This window comes from Gymnoscopelus microlampas (assembly GCF_963454915.1).
Source record: "Gymnoscopelus microlampas genome assembly, chromosome: 12".
Lineage (NCBI taxonomy): Eukaryota > Metazoa > Chordata > Actinopteri > Myctophiformes > Myctophidae > Gymnoscopelus > Gymnoscopelus microlampas.
Window position 1 is genome coordinate 21,379,641 of NC_139949.1, and position 18,661 is coordinate 21,398,301.

An 18,661-nucleotide genomic window follows, 5' to 3' on the forward strand; every position below is an offset into this window, starting at 1 on the left:
AGTACTTCCCGTGTCAGCATTGTTGCTGCTGTGGCTGTTTGAGAAACAATGAGGATGCCTGTGTGATCATTTTGCACGAACACATTCCCCCAGGTACAGTAAACATGCATTGTAAATAAATACATTTTTTGTTATTATTGATCCAGACCTCTTGATTTGCACTCAGTTATCCTGGAGGAAGCCCTTTGTCTCAAAATGCTAGAGATGTGTGGGTGTGTGTGTGTGTGTGTATGTGGCTAATTAGCATGGGGCTAACACACTGGACACGTATAAAGCCTGACAGTGAAGGAAAAGTACTCACATTTTTTGCTTAAGTAAAAGTATCAATACAGCAATACAGAAATACTCTGTTACAAGTTAAAGTCCGGAATTTGAAAATGTACTTGAGTAAAAGTACAAACGTATTGGTATCAAAATGTACCAAAAGTAAAAGTACTCATTATGCAGAAGGTCCCATCTCACAAGTTTTCAAATAAAATGTATAAATAAAAATCCTTTGAAAATAGCGGATTTACAAGCTCATTGTGAGCTTGTAGATCTACTATTTTCAAATGGCCGAAATGTATATAGGGCTGAAGTGGTTAATGTATGTTTTGTAATAATAATCAAAATCTACAAAGTAACCAACTAAAGTTTTCAAATAATTGTAGTGGAGTAAAAGTACAATATTTGCCTCTGAGATGTAGTGGAGTAGAAGGAAAAGTACTGAAAATTGGAAATACTCCAGTAAAGTAAAAATACCTCAAAATTGTACTTAAGCACAGTACTTGAGTAAATGTACTTAGTTACTTTACACCACTAAAACCTAAGTTAAATCAGACTTTAATCATGTACAGTTTCAGAGAAATATGCCAAATATTGGGTGTCCACCAGAGAAATAAAAGTACCTTTATCTCAATGGTTTCCCGTGTTTTTCTATTATATTGATCACATCCATGACTGTCCAGTCTCATCATAAAGATCTATTTAATTGTTTTATTTAAGATATGATTAATGTGGAACTATCTCTAGAATGAAGAACTGAGTCTTCTCTTCCCTGATCATATTATCTGATGTGTTTCCTGTGTGGTTCCTTAGGGTTAGGGTGTGTGTGTGTGTGTGTGTGTGTGTGTGTGTGTGTGTGTGTGTGTGTGTGTGTGTGTGTGTGTGTGTATATGTATTGTGTGTGTAATTATATTGCTTTATTGTTATTATTACATTTAAAATCAATTTTTTTCCATTCATTGTATCTCATTTCTTTCCTAGACCACATCGCATTGATCTTCATGTCACTGAATGCAGCGATCCATCCTATTCGTCACTAACAAGGCTGCGTGCATAGGCCTACAACCTCTCGAGCAAACTGTGAGGCGCCGACTCCTTCAGAAACTGTGTAGAACTCATTCCATCTCCTCACACTTGCCGCCTCCACCTCGGTTTAGAGGTATTTGTAATTTCACCTCCGTACGCCAAAAGCCCAGTCTTCTCCACGCCACTCTTCTCAGGCTCTCCTGGCATCATCGGCCATTCACAACAAGCCAGAGAGATAACATGGCAGACCAGAGGTTCATCGTGGAATATGCCAAGCGTGGCACGGCGGGGTGTAAGAAATGCAAGGACAAGATCCAGAAGGAAGTGGTGCGCATAGGGAAGGTTGTGCCCAACCCTTTCAGTGAGTCTGCGGGGGAGATGAAAGAGTGGTATCACGTCAAGTGCATCTTTGAGAAGTTCGAGAAGGCGAGAGCGACCACAAAGAAGATCGAGGACATCACAGATTTGGAGGGCTGGGAGGAGCTGGAGGACCAGGACAAGGAGCTCATCAACAAACTTTGTTCAGGTAGGGCTGGCTGGCTGTCACCATTAGGACATTTTACCTGACTATTTATTGTCTCGTCTCAAATAATTGTGATTAACGATTTAGTTGTGTTTCTGTCGTTGAACAAATACAAATAACCTTTCCTGTTTGGATTTTAGGATTTGAAATTGCACAGGGCACATATGACAAATGACCTAAATATACAAAGAAATGACTGACTGATTTAAAAACGTTATTCTTTAAAAAAAACAAATAAACATTTTTGAAAATGTTTTAAAATATATGAACATTTTCCAACATGGAAATGATTATGACGATTTTGCTGAATCATTGCGATTATGTCAAATAATTGCGATTAGGCGATTATGTAATAATTGTGACAGGCCTAGTTTCAGGTACAAAACACATGAATATACAACAAACCGTAAACTCACATTTTTCTTTTCTTTGCAATGATCCCTCAAATGTGGTTATCAAACACATAACAAACATGTCAGGATATTTTACAGTTTAACATTAAACTTTAATTTCCAAAGTGACGTCTGCACACTGAAACAACAAACTTCACTAGGAATTAAAAAATGATTACACACACACACACACACACACACACACACACACACACACACACACACACACACACACACACACACACACACACACACACACACACACTCACATGACACACATACCCCAAGTATCTTCTACTGCATTATGTTCTGTAAAAATACGTTTTCCTAACGGTGCATAATGCCAGTATTGGCTGCTGAAATCTGCTGACCTATGATATCTAGAGCTTGGGCTCTAGCTTGAAATAATAAGCAGTATAGAATATTTAGCACAGGACTTGTAACTAAAGGAGATCATTGCAACTTTAAATGCAACATAAATGTTTTTTTGTTTTTTTTAAACATTATTTTGGCTAAGTGTATCCAGCACGAAACCTCTTGCTCACTGAGAGATGTCAAACAAAATGCCACACTCCTCCATGCAGGCTGAGTAAAAACTACCCTTCCCAGATAATTTATGGGGAGGAATAAAATGTGTGTGCAAAATCCTGCATGCATAATAGTTGGATTTGGATCTGCACTACAACAATATGCAACCTGACACATGCGCTCAGTAGAGCTCAGACTTCTGCCGAAGTGGCAGTTTGTCTATAAGGTGTTTCTTTTGGTCAGTATCATGATGCATTAGCAGTGCCCTCTTGAGGTTGATAACGAAATACCAGTTAATCACATCTTCCTGGGCCCATAATGAAACCATTTTCTACGTATTGTGGTGTTGTGTTCATATGTTCAGGAGTTATGTGCATTTTTGTGACAGACCACGCCCACTGCCACACCCCTTTTGGACTACCGGCGTGAAAAGTTAATCAGTTATTATTACCTTCGCCCTGGGCCAGGCCAGGATTCTTTTTGTGTAAATCCGTTCATAACTGCTTGAGATATTCTGCTAACAGACAGACAGAGGTGAAAGCATCACCTCCTTCAGAACAATAAGCAACATAAAAAAGACAGTGGTCAATACATAAACATTTTTGACTCATAAGTGAGCACACCTGTTTTACATCGTCCATTGTCTTAGCCTCCTCGGATAAGAAACATTCTGGTTTAAATAACATGGGGGTAAAGAGGGCGGTTGTGTTACCAAGGGTAGTCTCAGGAAATAGAAAGAATATTAACTGTTTTTATAATTATGTTTTTATTGGGGTTTTGAAAATACCTTACCTGCAAATCACACAACCTATTTTTCAAATAATTGTCACTTTCAAATAACAAGCTCACAAAACACTAATCTATCATAGCAGCAATATAGATTTTTTTATTATTTTTTTTTTTAGTCCAGCTAAGATTAGGAAAAAAAGGATACTGAAAATCTTTTACTCCATAATACCTTACTAAGTTGAGAATGGGAATGTGGTCTTTTTCTTCATTTTGGTATAGACCTGATGGCCAAAGCCAAGTCAAGTCCAAGTCCAAAGAAGAAGGTGCAGCCCAAGTTAAACACCAGTGGTCTAATGTCTCCCCCTGCTGACCCTTCCACGAATGCTCCACGCAAGTTCTCCGGCTTCACTGGTAAGACTTTGACACCCATCCTACAGTTTGTTGTTCTCTCTGCCTCACATTAGAGCAGCATCACATATACATCCTGAAACAACTTGAACATTTATAAAATGTCCAACTGTTTCAGATTTCTAGCACTTCCAGAACCATGCTGTCATACAGTCAGCCTTCGTGGCTGACCAATTAACCGAAAATATATCGAAACCGGTATTGAGAACGAAAAACTCATAAGTTGTAATAAAAAAAAAGTGTTGTCAACGAATCAACACGCAAATACTTGAATATCGTTGCTGTCGGGCAGAAACCTTGTATCTCCATATTTCAACTTAATTTTTTCCATACATTAATTCCCTACTTCATCATACAAGAGTGTCACACAAAAGTAGAGAAGATAACCGATCTACAAGCTCGACGAGCTATTTTCACAATTTGAAAATAACTATTTTAAATAATAATAAAAAAAACATTTAAGGTTTCCACCCAACAGCAAAAAAAATTGATATTTTTTGTAATTGACTAAATTGACTAGTGTGATTAACCACTTAAACTATAAACACGACGTGTCGTGAGCTTATAGATCTGCTATTTTCATTTTTATTTTAATAATCGTTCATTAATCGCAAGTTAACTGAGGCAAAAGTTTGAAATAATCGTGATATTGATTTGCAGTCGCCGAGCCCTACATCATCATATTCCCTTGTTTCCATCTTCAGCTACCAAGGCTGGCAGCTCCAGCAGTCCGTCTCCCTCCTCCTCTCCAGCCAAAGCCATGCAGGGCAGCAGCCTGTCAGCCCAGCTGTGTGACGCCAGCCACAAGGACAGCCTGCTGCGAGAGTTCCGCAAGCTGTGTGCCATGGTGGCCGAACAGAACAGTTACAACACTAAGACACAGATCATCCAGCACTTCCTAAAGAAAGGCTCTGCAGGAGGTGAGTGTTTTGGAGTCGGAGGAGGGGTGGAAGATCGATTGACTTTGCCTGACTTGGTGTCTTGGTTTAATACTCACACAGAGCCGCACAATGATCTGACCTGATTAGGGTGCAACAGTTAATCCAACCAAGGGATTTAATTGATTACTTTTTAAATATAATACTTGATTAATAATCATTCTGTATTTTGGGCCTGTCATTTCAAGTGAAACGCAATGCGACACGTTGTGAGCTTGTAGATCAGCTATTTTAACACATTTTCATGTTGTAGATTGGCTACTTTTGCATGACAATGTTCTGTGACAAAGTATAAAATAGGGCTTAAGTAGTTCATAGATTTGTTGATTTAATAAAATTAAAAATAAATAAATATATATATATATAATTTATTTTAAAAAAAACACCCTTCTCGATTATTTTATTAATCAAAAAAGTGATTAATAGAATAATCGCTAAGAAAATATTCTGTAGTTGCAGCCTTAGACCTGATTCAACGTAATGCTCGTTGTGTGCATCACATCATTACAATAGAAAACACACATGTTTGGCAGGATGTGAAGACCAGTCTCTTTCCCCTTTGTAGATAAGTTCCGTGGGGACATGTTCCTGACCGTGAAGCTGCTCCTCCCAGGAGTAGTGAAGAGTGTCTACAACCTCAACGACAAACAGCTGGCCAAGCTCTTCAGCCGCATCTTCAGAGCCAACCAGGACGACATGGTGCGAGATCTGGAACAGGTCTGTAGCCTATATCGTCTCTTATTAAAGGAAGTAGCTAGGGCAGGGCGATATAATTTCAAAGCAATATCATGATTACTTCAAACTTTTGCCTCGATAACGATTAACACATCCACCGCCAAGGGCTAATCTCATAATGCACTCACCACTGCCACGCTTTTATTGTCCTTTTTTGTTTTTTTTATTCCACCATAGCCCCCGCTAAATCCGTTTAAAATCCGCGTTCATTTGGTTCGACACAAACACGGGATCCGACAGAACAAAACACAGAAGACCGCGACGCAATCCGTGCCTCCATTTTGGAGAACGAGGCAAAAACGTCAGAGTGGGGGATGCGGAGAGGAAAACAATAAGCTGAGATAACCGCTTCCAAAGTTGATCACTAGACAGGAAACGGAGGCGGGACAAAAATCTACAACCTCAGAACAGCTTTTTTCACAATTTTTGTATGTGGTGTTATAATCGGACTAATCAATTTAGTTTTTTGTGGCGATTCGTTGCTATATAAGACATTTAAATAAATGATTTATAAAAAAACGTGATTATTCGATTAAAATACATGAGCGAGATTAAGTTGTTCAAAATCTTGGTTTTGATATGTTTTCGGTTAATTTCCCAGCCCTAGAAGTAGCTATCAGCCTCTCCTTCCTGCCATACTCCCTTAAAAATGAATTTGAATGGCTGTGTACTGTAATGTTAAGATACTTGCAGTTCCCCCTCAAAAACAGCCTCAGAGAAACATGTCAAGAAATGATGGGTGGAATGCTGTGTGTGTGTTTGTCATTTCTTAGGGCGATGTGTCTGAGACGGTGAGGATGTTCTTTGAGGAAAGTAAATCATTCCCTCCAGCTGCAAAGAGCCTGTTGACCCTGCAGGAAGTGGACGCGTCACTCACACGCCTGTCCCAGTTGACCAAGGAGGACGAACAAGTCCTCGAGTTGGAGGATATCGCGAAAAAGTATTTATTATTTTTTTATTATTAATTCTTTAAGTCTATTATTAGTTCTAAATCTTATCATTAATCCCTGTGATAATGACAGAAAATAATAATACCCATGATGATGATCATCATCATCATAAGCGCTACAACCACCATCACCACCAGAAAGTAAATAGTAATAGTAATAATAATTACATAAAAGGTTAAATGTGATGTGGTAACTTAACTCATTCACTGCCAGACTTATTTCTGGCTTTGTTTGCCCACTGCCAGTGATTTTCTTTTTTTTTTTACCTTTTCCACTGGTCACAGAAAATGTATATCCATTATGATCGCTCGTCCGACCGGTTGTAAACACAAACGGTATCTGTGTGCGTCGCCCAGAGGAAAAACAATCCAACCGCGACCGCCCATTGCCTTGTAACAGCATGTGAATATACCATGTCTCTCCAAAAATGCACGCCTTTCTTACCTTTTCAACTGGTCACAGAAAATGAATATCCATTATGATCCATTATGACTCAAACGGTATCAGTGTGCGGCGCCCAGAGAAAAAACAATCCAACCGCGACTGCCCATGTAACAGCATGTTGAAAATAGCATGTCTCGCGAAATGCAGGGCAAAAAAAGTCAAGACTCAAGATTCAGGTCTTCTTGGCATGCAGGCAGCATGCAGAAGCAGTATGATGTTGACTGATCAGATCTAATAGATCGCATAGGCAGTGTTACTAGAAAATTCTGTCTCATATTCAATTCTGTGTGATTTTTTCCCTGAGCATTGCTTCCCACATGTAACTTGCGAAGGTTACTAATTGGGTGCGCTCGATAAAGTCAGCCTGCTGGAGGCGTCAGAGCCCTGTCAGTCAATATGGCCTTGACATGAACAGACGATGGTTAAATGGGCAGGGGTTAGTGGAGGGCTAACACAGTTTACACACTCCAGCCAGAGCATTAATGGTCGGTACACAAGCCAGACTGTCTCTTGTACTGTATCCTTTTGGAACTCGGGGATCACTCATAAATAGCATTCCATCTTGTTGACGGGAAAGACTTGAGCAATTTAAACTCTGCAGGTTTTAATATTTCAAACGTTTTACTGAGATACTTACTTTTATGTAGTGAGCTATTGCGCTACTGACAGCATCTGTTTAATAGGGTATCTCACAGTATGATTAAAACATTTCTTTTAACTTACTGTTATGTTGATGTCCTCAACAATTATTTTATTATAATACAAAAATAATATAATGTATTATTTATTCATTTTTGATGACATAGCCGTAACATTGTATTTTTATACTGTGATTAGCTCAGTCAGTCATGACAGTGTTGACTCATTTGTGTTTTTATAGATGCACTAGCAATGACCTGAAATGCTACATTCGACTTGTCAAGCACGACTTGAAGATGAATTCCGGAGCAAAGCATGTGTAAGTTGTCCCAGCTTCTGCTTAACCACATGACAATTACAATTCACAATGTAGGCATTTAGCAGACGTTCTTTATCCATACACATACATCAAATTCATGGAGACAGTGTAGTGCCTCAGTCATCTAGGATCATAGGTAAACCAAGAACCTAGCATCAGTCTAAACAGTACAACATGAACCATGGCGTTCCTATTCCGGGCATGTCATAATACTGTAGGTAAGCATTCTGCCAAAATAACAGATCTACAAGGTCATAACGTATTGCATCAACTTGTAGATCAGCTTTTTTCGGCGAACAGATTTTGTGTGGAGGGAAAAAAGGAGGGTACCCCTGGGGGTCTATAGGGCTTAAGTGGTTAACCCTTGAAGTTCATTTGAAAGAAAATCTCATCCCAGCATCAAAACGTCATCTTGCATTTTCATAACTGTTGTGTACTGTAGTTTGGACGCCGTGGATCCCAATGCATACGATGCCTTCAAAGCCTCCCGCAACCTGGGCGATGTGATCGAGCGCGTGTTGAGGAACCACCAGGATGCATCCAACGGTTCAGGCCCCAGGAAGCTGCTCACCATTGAAGCCTCTCTCATGACCCCTGTTCAGCCAATGCTGGTGACTTCCATGTTTATTCACTCACTTAAATATTGCAGATAATCTTGTTAATATTATGGGTTGTAACTAGCTAGAACTGACATTTAGATCCAAGCACAACAGGCAGTTTTATAGTGATTTTATGAAAAGTTAAGTTAATATTTTTGTGTGGAAAGACTTATGGTAACAAGTTATTTAAGGCTATTTTTGAGATTTGGTGTAGAGGGAAAAGAGAGCACACCAGTACAGTGCCAACTCAGGTCCATTTTACTAAGTATAGAGGGTTTAAATGAGTGTTTCTTTTGCAATTCTAGGCAGAGGCATGTAAGTCCATTGAATACGCCATGAAGAAGTGCCCCAATGGGATGTACTCTGAAATCAAGTACGACGGCGAGCGCGTGCAGGTCCACAAAAACGGAGACAACTTCAGTTACTTCAGCCGCAGCCTCAAGCCGGTGTTGCCACACAAAGTCAGTATAATCCCTTTTTATCCTTTTAACTCTCACGTCCTTTCCTGTCTCGTTTCCTTCTCTGTCTGACAAACATCTATGCAGTTATCCCCCCAAGCAAAGTACCAACAGGGATGGCAATTGCACGTAGGAACATCAATCCTTTGCATTTTGGTCTCCACAAGACAGATACTTTTCCCAGTGAGCTATACTCGCAGGCATTTCCTACAGGGATTTCCTTGGATTTGCTCTCGCAGCATGAAGCCTTTGTACCTGCGAGGATAAATTGCTTCCATTGATGTCCATTAGCGCCTGCAATCCGCCAGAGGGTGGCTCTTCAACAGGCCTGGTATTCAAGTGACTACCGTAATGGTGCAGTTTGGTCATTCACGGTACATTCATGTCCCACACATTTTGCATATATTACACATTGGAGCAAACCTTGTACAACTGTGAGGTAGGAGCATTACCGATAAAAGAGAAGATGATTAAGGTGGCAGCCGGGTAGAAGGACAACTAATTTCTACAGAACGCATCTAGGAACAATGATCATCATTTTTGGCAGCTCAGTCCCAGGAGACCACCATGCTTGTCGTGCCTCTGGAGTATCGACTAATGGTCTTGGCATCATCTTCTATGACTGTGTGTGTAGTCCAAAATGCACAAGTGGCAGTCGTAAATAATACTAATATAATATGCATGCATTATAGTGGTTATGTAATAACATTCACAATAGCATCAGCAGTTTGCCTTCTCTGGAACTCATTATTTGAGAAATATTAGATGTGATTATTTACACTGTTTGGTGCTACAATGTGAAGCCTCTTATGTCAGTGCCAAAAATGCATATCTCAATGTAGAGATTATGTTTTCACATCTGTCTGCGTGTGTCATAAGGCTGGGGTGGTATGAATTGTTTATTAACAGATTGACCGCCAGAGGTTAATCTCATAATGTACTCACCAGTGCCAACGTTTTATTGTTGTTTTTTGTTTTTTTCACGTCGCCATAGACCTTGTTAAAATCCTTGAAATTGAGCTGTGCACTGTTTGTATCGTGGAGATCTGCCTGGTTCGAGCAGTGAAAACCACGTGTCAAACGGAGCCGCCATGTTGTAGTTAGAACGGTTTATGTTAAACAGTGATCACCGAGGAGAAAAAACTAGATGGAGAAAATGGGGTTTCAGTTTCGTCATTAGAACGAGGGCCGACGGGATCGGCAAAACCGGATCCCGAATAATTCTGTTTCCGGTGGTGTTACAATGAATGAAATGTGCCGTATCGAGAATTGAAAAAAGTTTTTTTTTTTTCAAAAAAAAGGAAAAAGCACCACAGCCCGTAGGCTACGGGATGGATTTATCTGCCCGTAGTAGGCTACGGGCCTGGCGGTGGTAGTGTTAATGCGGTGAAAAAGCAACGTGTCCTGACTCCTGGCCGTTATGCGGTGGATTTGTTTATGTGTTCCTGACATAGGCCAGATTTGAGGACAAATGGTGGACATGAAACCAGTTGACTTGGGAAATGTCTGCAGTAAAATGTTACTGCAGTTTCATCATAAGAGTAACGTTAATATTGGCATGTATATGTATCTGTTATGGTTAAGGTTAGGGTAAACGGGTGTGGATTGAATGTATTTAAATCAATGCATTGTCCCCAAAGCGTTTGCGAAACCAACGTTGGTGTGTATGTGTCTGTGCCTCCACATTACAGGTGGCTCATTTTAAGGAGTACATTCCACAGGCCTTCACTGGGGGAGACAGTATGATATTGGATGCTGAGGTGCTTCTCATCGACACAAATACCAGCAAGCCACTGCCCTTTGGAACGTTGGGGGTACACAAGGTGAGGAACAATAGACGTGTGTGGGTTGGGGAGGTTGGTATGTTCTTGCTGTTGAGGGAAGTTATTTTTTCAAACCCATATCAAAAAAAGTATAAGTTGAAACAACAGAAATTAGAACAAAGATGTGTTTTGTCAGCTTAAGAAAACCAATGAAGTGTGTTTACGCAGGGTTCTTTTAGATGTGAAGTAGGGGCATGGTTTCTCATTTATCTTTCTTACAGAAACAAGCCTTCCAAGATGCCAAAGTGTGCCTCTTTGTCTTTGACTGCCTCTACTTCAATGGTGTGAGTCTAATGGAGAGGTAAAGTTCTTGTCATTTCATCTCTAGTCTTCACAATTTGCTTTAGAGTCGAGTCACAGACTTGCCCTTGAGGCCAAAAGCTGTTGATAGTATTGGTATTGAAAATGTGTCCTCGGGTTTAAAGCTCTTTTCTCTGCCTTACTTGGTGAATAGAATCTATATCTGTCTCCCTGTTCTCTTTTGTGTTGACCATGCTGTCATTTGTTAAAGTTCAGTACATATTCGCATCTAGATTAATCTGGTTTGTAGATTGTCAAAACATGAGGATTTTAAAGTTCCCGGGTGTTTAAATTCAGCAAAACAATAAAAGTTTTTTATGGCATAGCTGAAGGCCACACCGTCTAGAACAGAGTTTGTCTCGATATGGCCCCTCAAATGTAGACCAATCACAGCTCATGCCAATATGTGCATGATGTCATGAAACAGAGCAGCCTAGGAAATGCCTGGTAAAAGTGAAGGGAGTGAGAAAGTTGGATTTTAGTCGATAATCTGTGCATATAAAAACATTTTTTTGGTGAATAGGTTCAGTAAGAGTTGATGCCTGAATAGTCTGCATTTTTTAAGCCATTTTTTAAAGTTCATGTGCCTAGATACGGGTAAGCCTTTTTTGAAGGCATTCAAATCCTTTTTGCATTATACAGTCGTCGCCCTCCTTGTGTATTTTACTTTTTATATCTTAGTTACACCACCATTGTTCTTGTGAAAGACTTTTATATGTGAAGTATAAAGGACGCCATTTCTATTTGCCCAAATGACCGTCACCACACTAGGACATGCACTCAAGCATGAAGTAGCCAGCTTGTATGGTGCAGCTTCACCACTGCATTCGATTATAAAAATAATCTATCAAATTTCTTCCGCATCACTTTGTTGTTATAAAAATAGGGGTCAAGATGATTAGATTTATCAAAAAAAGTAATCATTAGCATAATCGCTAAGAAAAGAATCAATAGTTGCAGCCCTAGTTTATTCACATATATTCAGAGAACAACTCGACTGATGCAAGACTGTGCTGTGTCTTTGTTCCTCTTCCAGGCCTCTGCGAGAACGTAGGAAGTTTCTCCACGACAACATGGTTGAAGTTCCCAACAGAATCCTGTTCTCAGAAATGAAGCATGTCACAGTAAGACTACGTGCTCACCCAGAATGCTGTTCTGCAGCTGTGCCAGCAGAATGGATCTTACCCACTATATTTCAAACCGCATTTTTTTTAAGAACAAAAGCTTTTGCTGTGGTACAATGTCAGTAGCTTTCAGCAAGAGTTGCGTCATCTCCGTTCGCTCTGCCGGGCCAATTATTTTACAGCAATGGGGGATCATGAAAACGAAGAATATTCATATAATATTCATTATTCGTTCATTTATTGCCCAAAAAAACAACTTAGTTGTTTTGGAATTTGCGTAGCGCTGTACTCGGAGATAAATAACAGAACGAACCATCGGGGAACTAATATTATATATATACACACTACTGTATAGTTCCAAACATTGAATCCTCATAATGGGTGTTGTTGAAGCACGTGCGATACATGAACCACATGACCTTTAGTGTTTCTGACCCCTTATTGATGCATTCTTTCTATCTCAGTGGCTCTGCGTCTCACTCGAGACAGCCTTGACAGGCACTGACATGGAACATGATTGCTGACGATGTGCTTGTGTCTATATAACAGAGGGCGAGGGATCTGGCTGATATGATCACACGGGTCATCAGGGAGGGCCTTGAAGGACTGGTGCTTAAAGACATCAAGGTGAGGCATTCTCTGTTTTCACGCTGGACCTGCCACTGGAATCACAAAGAAGAGAAAATGTGTATGATCTAGTACATTGGTTCTCAACACCACCAGGGGTCCAAATGGACCCTTACAAATAGAACTTTCTTTTTTCATATTTGGGACCCCAATCTAAAAAAAAAAAAAAAAAAAAAAATTCTCAGCGTTCATTTAAATCTGAGAATGTACAAATCCATTGTCACTCTCTTAGAGTTACAGACCCGTAAGGGTCCATTTGGACTCCCAGGTGGTCCCCGGGCCTGGCGCTGAGAACCAGTGATCTAGTGGAATGGCTTTGTAATACTTGGTTTTAACCGCATTCACCATAGCGTTCCAATTCATAATCACAATGCGTCATCATGACATGTTGTGAGCTTGTACGTTGTATATTTTTGGTGAAGAGATTTGGTATAGAGGGAAAAAGGTAGAGGTAGTATAGACCCCTGGGGGACACCGGTCAACAAAGTATATAGGGTTTAAGTGGTTATAATACTATAAATTGAAAATAAGCAAGCAAAAATATCAAGATATCGAGGTTTCTAAAGCAATTGTGTGTGTGTGTGTGTGTGTGTGTGTGTGACTGTGTGTGTGTGTGTGTGTGTGTGTGTGTTTGTGTGTGTGTTTTTTAAGGGTACCTATGAGCCAGGGAAGCGGCATTGGTTGAAAGTGAAGAAGGACTATCTGAATGAAGGAGCCATGGCGGACACGGCTGATCTTGTGGTTCTGGGGGCGTTCTATGGCAAAGGCTCCAACGGTGTGTTCATCCAATACAGTGCCTGTTCTGTTGTGATGAGTGGTGCATGGCGGCTCCATACACATGCACTATTAATACAGTGCCCAGGGAGTAGCTAGGGGTTAAGGTAAGTGTCTTGCTCAGAGACACATAGATTAGACAGGGGCCGGAGGTGAACCGGGTACCCTGTGATCCCCAGACAGCCTCTCTACCCATTCAAATTAGCTCTGGACAGACACACACACAACAAACATGTCGCTGTCGGGCAGAAACGTCCTGTCTCCCATATTCTAGATTAACACCCTACTTGATCATACTACGGCGTCACACAAAAACATCGAAGGTAGCAGATCTACAAGCTACAGACACAAGCTTGTCGATCTGTTACTTTTGCTACTTTTGAATTTGAATCCTTAAAAGTAACATTTTTGAACGTATGAGGTTTCCACCTGATAGAGACGATATCTTAGTTTTAAAACTGAAGCATCCCATTTGCTATGCATATTTGTTACTACAACTAAACGTTTCGATGTGCATAGGATTCCAGCAAAACAATTACTATTTACTATTAAGCATTTAGCAGACGCTGTTATCCAGAGCGACTTACAAGGTAATCACATACATAGAATGCAGAGAGACAATGTAGTGCCTCAGGAAACTAGGATCCCAGGTAAACAAAGAACCTAGCATCAGTCTAAACTATTTACTATCAAACTAGCAATCGGTACAATAAAACTATAGGAGGATACATGTTAAACAATGATCCTAGCGTCTGTGTAAATAACAAAAATGCTGTCTAAATTATATTGTTTTGTTAAAGAAAATAGACCTAAGTAACAAAAACACGAGTGACCAAGTTATGTCGAAGGAGAAGATTGCAAGAAGGGGTGTAGCACAAGTGACAGATTATGGACATAATGTCTGAGGGAATGAATTTCAACACATTTATTTTCATTGTAGACTTATTGACTTATCTCTGACTTTTGTTGGGATTCATTAAAATGAAGCCGCAGTAATGCTTTTTCGTTTTTTGTTTGTTTTAGTTTTTTGACCCCATCTTGGAGGGCCCTTTGGGCTCAGTAGCCCCTGTGGATGTGCCCAGATTGCACATTATGGTTGATCCGGGCCTGCCAGTAGCAGCATTTGATAAAGGTTCCCAATTGTGTTTCCTAATGCCATGTGTCTTCTTTCAACCACCAGGGGGCATCATGTCAAGTTTTCTAATGGGCTGTTATGACCCAGACTCCAAGAAGTGGTGCACAGTCACAAAGTGCTCTGGGGGCTTCGATGATGCTGTATTGGCCAGACTCCAGAAAGATCTGGACATGATCAAAATCAGCAAGGTTAGGCAAAAACCTTGTCCCAAGGTCTCAAGACAATGAGCTGAGGCAGAGAAATTGACAATTAATCTGTGTGTGTGCGTGTGTGTGTGTGTGTAGGAGCCAAGCAAGATCCCAGGCTGGCTGAAAATCATCAAGAACTATTATCCAGATTTCCTTATCAGGGATCCTCAGGTAAGTCTACAATTGAATAGAATTTTATTTCCCAAGGGACCTATTAAGCTATAAACCTTGCAAAACATCAAGGCTCCACAGTGTTGTAAATCACGCCACAAATTAGTATCCAGCTGAAATATATTTACACACAATTAAACAATCATAAGGGCATAATGTCTTTTGCATAATTCATGTTTCAAAACGTTGAAATGATCACCTTTTAAATGAAATGTAAATTATTCATATTCATCTCTGAATCTTATCTAATGTTATATGTTGCAGTCAAATATGGCAGTGGTTCTCAAAGTGGGGTTTGGGGACCCTCAGGGGTCCTTGATGGGGCTCCAGGGGATCACCAGCTAAATGATTTATAGTTCGCAACCAATTGGACCCTTACGGGTACATTTGGTTCCATTTGTACACTCTGAGTTATGGGGGTCCATGGCCTTAATGCAGTGGTTTTTGACCTTTTTTATATCAAGATCCATTATTTATTCGGCATTTGAGCCATGGATTCACCGTTTGATGAGATTTAGACTCTCGGTACCCCAAGACCGTTATTTTGTTATCGTTGGATACGATTTTGTCCACAAGTCCATGCTGTATTGATGTTGGTAGCAATAGGAGAGATAACAACTCTTGATACGCTCTCAAGAGTTAAAGATCTATAAGGGCCCATTTGGTTACCAACTCTATCATTTACCTGGGGACCACCTGGAACCCCCACAAGGACCACTGGTGGTCCCCGAACCACTGGTTGAGAACCAGGTAGTTCACCCCCCAAAAATTTTTTTTCCTATCGATTAGTCACCCCATAGAGACTAATCCAATAATTTGATGACCAGCGGACCGGTAGGCAGCGGTTCCGGTAGGAGACACAAAGGAGACTCTTTGTGTCTCGTACCGGAACCGCTGCCGGTCATCAAATTATTGGCTTAGGAATGCGACAAAAACAAAAGAATATCCATGAATTAAAGTCTCTATGGGGTGACAATTGATAGAAGAAAAAAATGTCATTTTGGGGGTGAACTATCCCTTTAATGCATGCCAAACTGGCGATCATTGGAATTAAAACTCTTTTTTTTTAATTTGTGGTATTTTGTTTTTGCGGTGATGTAGAGTGCACCAGTCTGGGAGATCACAGGTGCAGAATTCTCCAAATCAGAGATGCACACGGCCGACGGTATTTCCATCCGCTTTCCTCGCATGACCCGCATCCGTGACGACAAGGACTGGAAGACTGCCACCAACCTGCACCAGCTCAGAGTAAACTAAACACTTCCACACTCATTCCTCTAGGGCTGCAAACACTTCATTCATCCAATCATTTTAATCAATAAAAAAAAACATGCTTCTTGATTATTCAATTTAAAAAAAAAAGTAATAGCTACAATAATCTCATGAGAAGATAATGGATATTTGCAGCCCCGTTTTATCTTGCTGGGGGACTGAAAATGGTCTTCATTCTTTCTGTAAACCAGGGGTCTTCAACCTTTTCAGGCCAAGGACCCCCTAGCTGAGAGAGAGATGAACCAGGGACCCCCACTATATATTACATAAAATTGTGTTGCAGACATTTAACGACTTAAATCGTCAATACTTAGTAAACTTTCACTATGTACTTGGTCTGCTCTTTTTTTCCCTTAAAATAGCAGATCTGCAAAAAAAAAAATGCAGATCTACAAGCTCACAACCCCTCGCAGCGCGAGGCGTTGTGAGCTTGTAGATCTGCTATTTTTGGCTAAAGTTCTCCTCAGAAAAGGGATGCTAGGGTTCAAGTGGTTAAGGAAAAACAAATAATCATATCACACAAAGATTTGGCGGACCCCCTGTAGTAACTCTGAGGACCCCCTAGGGGTCCCGGACCCCCTGTTGAAGACCCCTGCTGTAAACACTGAGCAGAGAATATCCCTGCTGTCGGGCAGACACCTCTTATCCCCATATTTTAGCATTTTGTGTTTTTTCGTAAATTAGTGCCCTACTTGATCATACTACAGCGTCACACAAAAGCATCAAAAGTAGCAGATACACAAGCTCGAAACGCGAAGCGACGCGTTTTGAGCTTGTCGATCTGCTACTTATGATGCTTTTGAATTTGAATCCTGAAAAGTAACCGTTTTGGACGTACGAGGTTTCCACCCGACGGGTCCGATATATTTTTCTCTGACCTGCTCCTGGAGGCGTATCATTTGGATTGATATCTCTTGGCAAACCGCGCTGTCAAGTAATGCTGCACTGCACTGTGGGCTCATATCCAAAACAATATGGAGATGTTCTTTCTTGTTTATGGACCCCCCCGGTCCCGGATACGGCCAAATCGGTTGCCGCCGTTGAACATTTGTTCCGCACATGCCACACTGACGCACGCTGTTCTGAACTGTCAGAACTCACACCAAGGTTTTTGATTAATTTATATTTGGTAATGCACCCAGATTTTAGGTAATTCACCGCGGGAGTTTGTAAGAAATATGGGCAAGAGAGTGAGAAGAAGAGAACATAGGTTGCCAGTAAACCCACAGTGTCACAAAAATATATTTTATAATCCTTTGCCTACTGATAGAGCACAATCAGACTGTCAAAGATTCCATATACCACTGACATGGGAAGACATATACGCGGAGTGTACCGCATATTAGTGATTTACATGCATTTACTGTATGGACGATTTAAAACCATTGGTTGCCAGCTGTAAAACAAAGATTACATTCTTAATGAATGGAACTGCTCTCTTGCGGAAAACGATAAGGTCTCCTGTGTGCGTGTGCCTATAGGAGCTGTTCCGCATATCAAAAGAGAACAGTGACTTCGAGGTGACAGCTGGAGCGTCCAAATCCAGCGACGACAAGGGCTCTTCTGGAGGGGACAGTGGGAGCAACTCGCCCCCCTCTACCTCCCATGGGAGGGGTGCACCCAAGAAGAGCAGTGAGTACACTACACCAGTGGCTCTCAAACCTCTTTCATGTCAAGGACCCCCAAATTGATATGTTTTTGGCCGCGGACGCCCATCTGAAAATGTTTTTTTGCCAGGAAAATTTATGTTCAAGCATTTTCCAAACATTTTTGAGATTTTTTTTAAAATGTGTTCAAAAATAGCTTGTGACGTGCGGTGAGCTTGCAGATCCGCTATTTTTGATCGGATGAAATGGATAAAGTGGTTAAGATTAAGGTCCCTCCAAGGACCCCTGGGGGTCCCCGGACCCCACTTTAAGAACCACTGCACTACACGTGCACCTGACACGATCAGTATAATTCTGGGGGGAACATTCGCCAAAGTTGTATGAATTAATGCAGGAGAGAGCACGTAACTATTTTGAGGTACATGCATGCTGGGATGCAGATGCCTGTGTTCTTTGTAATGAAAGAAAAATGCCCACATTTCTTTCTAATGACCGCCCTTTCATAGCTGTAAAGCTAATATGCTCCCCCGAAAAAAAACTGAGCCTTCATTTAATAGTCCATTCACAGACTTGGAGCAATTCGAGTACACTATTATTTTTAAATGTCATATCTTTTAATGCACTTACAGAACAAAGACCCCATTTTTATAAAAGAAATAAAAAAGTTAAAGCCCCTGTTTTTAATGTA

The 18,661-nt window shown here is 40.7% G+C and overlaps 1 protein-coding gene across 1 annotated transcript in view; it reads left to right on the forward strand.

The window, feature by feature from the left end:
• Positions 1-18,661, forward strand: part of lig3 (ligase III, DNA, ATP-dependent) — a 21,427-nt gene continuing 2,766 nt past the window's right edge. Inside the window, exons 1-18 of the mRNA XM_084074967.1 lie at positions 1-93; positions 1,246-1,816; positions 3,742-3,873; positions 4,575-4,790; positions 5,374-5,525; positions 6,317-6,483; positions 7,818-7,895; positions 8,338-8,506; positions 8,800-8,955; positions 10,644-10,775; positions 10,997-11,076; positions 12,112-12,199; positions 12,749-12,826; positions 13,478-13,601; positions 14,781-14,923; positions 15,020-15,094; positions 16,196-16,342; positions 17,848-17,998. Coding sequence (XP_083931093.1) covers positions 1,276-1,816; positions 3,742-3,873; positions 4,575-4,790; positions 5,374-5,525; positions 6,317-6,483; positions 7,818-7,895; positions 8,338-8,506; positions 8,800-8,955; positions 10,644-10,775; positions 10,997-11,076; positions 12,112-12,199; positions 12,749-12,826; positions 13,478-13,601; positions 14,781-14,923; positions 15,020-15,094; positions 16,196-16,342; positions 17,848-17,998 — 2,629 coding nt within the window. The 5' untranslated portion in view covers positions 1-93; positions 1,246-1,275. The remainder of the gene's footprint in view (positions 94-1,245; positions 1,817-3,741; positions 3,874-4,574; positions 4,791-5,373; positions 5,526-6,316; positions 6,484-7,817; positions 7,896-8,337; positions 8,507-8,799; positions 8,956-10,643; positions 10,776-10,996; positions 11,077-12,111; positions 12,200-12,748; positions 12,827-13,477; positions 13,602-14,780; positions 14,924-15,019; positions 15,095-16,195; positions 16,343-17,847; positions 17,999-18,661) is intronic.